Source organism: Octodon degus, unplaced genomic scaffold, assembly GCF_000260255.1.
Source record: "Octodon degus isolate 3935 unplaced genomic scaffold, OctDeg1.0 scaffold00095, whole genome shotgun sequence".
NCBI classification, from domain to species: domain Eukaryota; kingdom Metazoa; phylum Chordata; class Mammalia; order Rodentia; family Octodontidae; genus Octodon; species Octodon degus.
This window is the reverse complement of record NW_004524671.1, coordinates 11,091,272-11,096,358: the sequence shown is the minus strand read 5'-3', so window position 1 is coordinate 11,096,358 and position 5,087 is coordinate 11,091,272. Positions and strand designations below refer to the sequence as shown.

The 5,087-nt window shown below is 36.9% G+C and overlaps 1 protein-coding gene across 1 annotated transcript in view; it reads right to left on the bottom strand.

Annotated features, from left to right (window-relative positions):
* LOC101580917 (retinal dehydrogenase 1-like) overlaps positions 1-5,087 on the bottom strand; it is a 10,098-nt gene that overhangs the window by 1,193 nt on the left and 3,818 nt on the right. Inside the window, exons 2-3 of the mRNA XM_023722962.1 lie at positions 2,859-2,987; positions 1,434-1,547 (exon numbers count right to left, since the gene is read on the bottom strand). Coding sequence (XP_023578730.1) covers positions 1,434-1,547; positions 2,859-2,987 — 243 coding nt within the window. The remainder of the gene's footprint in view (positions 1-1,433; positions 1,548-2,858; positions 2,988-5,087) is intronic.

The following is a 5,087-nucleotide window of genomic DNA, read 5'->3' as shown; positions in this document are numbered from 1 at the left end:
TGGTGTTAGAAGAAAGAAATTATATTGGTGCATTGGTGCTCTACCATACTACTTCAGGTAGCTGGAGATTGGTGTTCTGGTTTCTTCTGGAATGCCACTTATCTCTTCTCAGACAAAGACAGTTGGTTTCATTTGCTTTTTCTTCTGTATGGATCATGCCCCATTTAGATTATTTGTTATAGGTGCTTTGCTTTTCAAAGTATAAAGCCTGATTTATTTAGTTTTACTGACATCTTGATTCCCTAAAATCATCTTTGCCTTTTTCTTTTATATAATATCATTTTGCTTCTTTTACTAATTGGATTTCATTTCAAAATCCTTGTGTCAGATTTTAACAAAAAGTTCCCATTTACAATAAACAAAAAGAAACCCCAAGATGTGCTGAGATGGCTGTTGAGACAGGGCATGGTGGAGTGCACATATAATCCCAGCACTTGGGAGGCTGTAAACAGGAAGATCACTAAGAGTCCAATCTATGCTGTGAGACCCTGTAGACCATATCTACCTTTCACACCCCTTCTCCCTGACATGCTCATGGAAATAATATTACTATTTTAAAATTTTTTGGACAACCAAGCCAATATCAGCAATCTAACACTGGATGTGACCATTGGTAACATCAAAGGAAATTAAGCTTCTGGCTCCCTTGCAGAAGACATGGGGAAGAAAGTCAAAACTAAGGAGCTCAGGGTGAGGTGCTGCTGCTCCTTAATGTTTCTTTTCTTTCTTTTACTTTTACTTATTTATTTATTTTTGTATTTTGGGGAAGAGTCTACAGGGTGTTTTGGGTCTCACTACTAGATTGGAATCATAGTGATCACCTGTTTACAGCCTCCCAAGAGTTGGGATTACAGACGCATTGGGATTACAGACGCACACCACCATACCCAGTCTCAACTGCCATCTCAGTGTGCCAGGGGCAGGGCACTACAAGCCCAGGGATAGAACCCCTGGCCCCTGTGCCTGTTTACAGGTGCTTCTTAATTTTCATAATCTATAGGTAAGAACTGTATTCATTCACACAAATCACATGACCTATTTTATATTTTCTACTATAAACTCTACAAATCATATGACACAGTGACTCTATTTCTCCTATGAGAAGGTAAAGAATATATTCAGAACAGCTCTGTACTCTGAGGTTTGTAATCAATATCCCATTTCATCTAAACTGCAACCACTTGTGCTGTATAAACAAATTGGAAGCCAGAATAAGGGACATCTCATTAAAGTGAACTTCAGTTTTAAGGAAGTGTTGGCTTTAAAATTGTTACAAAAATATCCTCAGAATAAGTATAGAGTCCTGGAGTTCAAATTGTAAATTAAGTGTTTCACACAAAAACTAATAAATGGTTACAGACCCCTCCAAAAAATATCCTCAGGGTTATTAGACGTGCCCATTATTAATGGCCTGCCTGAGTGAGTAGCATTACCTCTGTCGATCCTGTGAAGGCCACCTTGTCAATATCCATGTGGGAGGAGATGGCTGCCCCTGCGGTAGGCCCATAGCCAGGGACAATGTTCACCACTCCAGGGGGAAAACCTGCCTGGAAGGATGAAAAGCACAACTATTGTAACAGAACTTGGAATAATGGAAGAAAGAAGGGCATGGGATGGAGGCTGCTTCCTCAGGTTAACCATGTGAGCTCTACCATGAGCTTTTCAGTGAAGCAGCCTTGTTTATTATTATTATTATTATTATTATCATTATTATTTAATTTCTTGACCCATATAAAAGTAACCCAATGTTGGCAACATTAAGCTATGCTTTCTTCCCAGCTTAAGTTCATAGTTTAGTGGCGCATGGCTCTATTTCGGGCCGTCTCAAATTTTTCTATAGTAAATGAAGAAGATGGAATATCTCTACATGTTTGGTAAAATGTTTACACAGAAAGAAAGTATTATATTTATTATCCTGTTGCCCCAAAATGGAAAACTAAACAGCTTGACATTTTCAGGTTTCTAGCTTTTGGTTGCTTAAAGCTTAGGAGCTAAGTTGCAAAGCCCCAGTGACATTAGTTAGTCACTAAAATGTTAGGCAAGTGAAGATGTCCTGGGAGTTGGAAGTTCACCAACTGCCGTCAACTCCTGTACAAGCCAATGATGAGCCTGTTAAAATGACATGTTATTCACATTGCATTGATTCATTTTCTCATATTTTTGCCTATATTTAATGTGTCATGAAGAATATTTTTGAAGGTATGAGTGCAGATTTCCTGTATTGCAAGTTTCTAGAAACAAACAATTGCTTAAGTTTTGGTGCAACATGAAGAATGAAGGGTAATGAGTGATTTAAAAAAATACATATTCACACAATTAGGATAGTTCATGAAAATAAACTTTTGAAGAACAATGTTTATATAACACAGAAGTGAATATAGAGATATCCATTAATGAGAAAATATTTTAGAAAAAATATGGCCCAGTATTACAAACAAGCATATTGGCACAGTGAACACTAGCCTTCAGAGATTGATACTAAAATATGTTAAAGTTAAACAAATTTGAAAAACTACATGGCTGTTAGTGGTAGTTAGGAACTAGGGCAATATCCCAGCATTGAAAGGATGTTATATTAATTTCATTATGAATGTGTGTTCATGAAAGTGGGATAAAGGCACGAACATACTCAGTCACCAGGTGACTGACTCCAAGCTTCTGGGTGGCTTCCAGTCTGCATTTGGAGGAAGACTCAAGAGCACAGACTTCCCCAGATCCCAGCCACCAGCCCTGCTCGGGACAACCTCACTGCTCAATGGCACCTGTGAGCAGAAGGCAGCTGATAGTAGCCTTCATGAGGGCTTCCCATGCTGGCTAGGACTTTGGGATTCTCATGCAGCCCTGACCAGGAAGCTTACCTCTTTAATTAAAGATGCTACATGAAGAGCCGTGAGCGGAGTTTGCTCTGCGGGTTTGACGATCACCGTATTTCCACAGCTGAGGGCAGGTCCTATATTCCACACCAGCACGATCAATGGGAAGTTCCACTGGAAGGCAATATTCCACAGTGCATCTTTGCTTTGCTTAGAGGCACAGACATTAATGTAACTTTGACGTTGTGCAGCTCTTCCTTATGGTTGTTAAATAAAGGCTGCAGCAGTTTTGTATTCTCCTTAAGGTCATAGCACTTGATGATAACAATCAGAGGAGAGCAGATAGGAGGGATAAGAAGAGAGGGCTCCTGAATTTAATCAACTGTTGCTACTTTAAATTCTTCCTCTCCCAAGAACAAATCTCTGCCTGGTTTTGAATACCAACAAGTAATGTAGTGACTATTTTTCCTGTTAGAATAGAAATTCCAAATAACAGTACTTGATTTTAAAAATGATTTATTCTTTTTTCTGTCTAGGTCATTTTTTTATTTATTCACCAGTTTCAATTATTTGTGGTATAAATACCCTTTATGTGCTGCTGGGGTTCCAGCCCAGGGTCACATACCTTGGGCTTCGGTCCCCCACTGAGCTACCCCTCCATCCAGGACCAACAATGTTCTTAAAGAGAAAGATGAGAGGATGCAGAGGAGGAGAGCTCAGGCTCAGATCCAGGGCCAGCATCGAGTAGCCTTGTGAACCCTGACAAGTTCCTTATTCTCCATAAATGCTAATAAAATCCTCTTTTGCAGAAGATTGTGCTATGATGTATCATTTGTATTTAGGTTTTGGTGCTTTGAAGAAGTTAGTTGGATTTTTGAATGAATGCGCTATTTAATTTTAAAGGTTATATGTTTTCCTTTCAATCTCATGGAAACAAAAAATAAAACATTATCACTTTCTCTTTTAAGAACTTCCAAGCAGTGTAGTCTAGTTCAAAGTCTGACTTTTCTTGTCTTTCAGTTATGTTCAAATCATATCATTTTTGTTGGGCAAAATGGAAACCTCGCAAATTTTAACTGAAAATTCCATGTTTTTCATAGGAGAATTTCAACTATCATAGTCTCTTGTCTGAAGATATAATATATTCTGCTCAGTGTTCCAGATGCATCTATGTAATGTAAATTTACTATTTTATTTAAATTTTAGAAAACTCAGTGATAATATTATTGGCATTCCTCAAGACCAAGAGAAAATAATCATAAAATTCTTATGGAACTAGATGAGACAAAGAAGAGCAAAAGAATCCTGGGCAACAAGAGTAAAACACAGGTCATCACAAGCTTTTGATGCTTCAAGTTCTTACAAAACTACAGTGATAAAAACATGTGGTACTGACATGACAACAGACATGTGGATTAATGAAACATAATAGAGAATGCTGACTTGCACAAAGCACATTTAGGAATCGGATCTTTGACAGGGGAGTCAAAAATATAATTTGAAGGAAAGACAGCCTTTTACCAAATAATTTTGGGAAAATCAACCATCCACATGCAGAAGATTGAAGCAGAAAATATGTCTCTCATCATGCACTAAACTAAAATCAAAATTGGATCAAGAATGTAAAAATAGAAACAATCTATTAAAAGATAAAGTAGGTGAAACTCTTTAAGGCACAGGCATTGATAAGGACTCTCTGAACAGAAATGTCAACTGCATAAGAAATAGAATAAGGGTTTTAAAAAATGGCATTGTATCAAATTAAACACTTCACAGCAAAGGAAAAAATAGAGTTAAAAAACAATGTATACAATGGGAAAACATTTTTGTCAGCTACTTTTCTTAGAGCTAATCTATACAATAAAGAAGTTTTTAAAAAGAACATCCCAAAAAAATTCACTCCAGAAATGGGCAACTAAAAGACACTTTTCAGAAGTACAAGTAACTGATAAATGCATAAAAATAGTTCCATATCATCTTCCATTAGAGAAAGGCAAAAAGGTTTGAACAACACAGATAATCTACCTTATTCCAGAAAGAATGGCTGTCACTAGGAAATTAAATAATAGCAAATGCTGGTACAACTATGGAAAAATGAGTCCCTCTAAATTGTCTCTGGGAAAATAAACTGGAATAACGACTATGCAAATCAATATGGAGATTTCTCAAAATACTAAAAGTAGAAATTCCATTTGACCAAAGTATTACTCTTTTTTTTTCCAAAATTTTATTGATAAACAGATAGCAATGAGACAGTTTCAAATCAAATCGGAA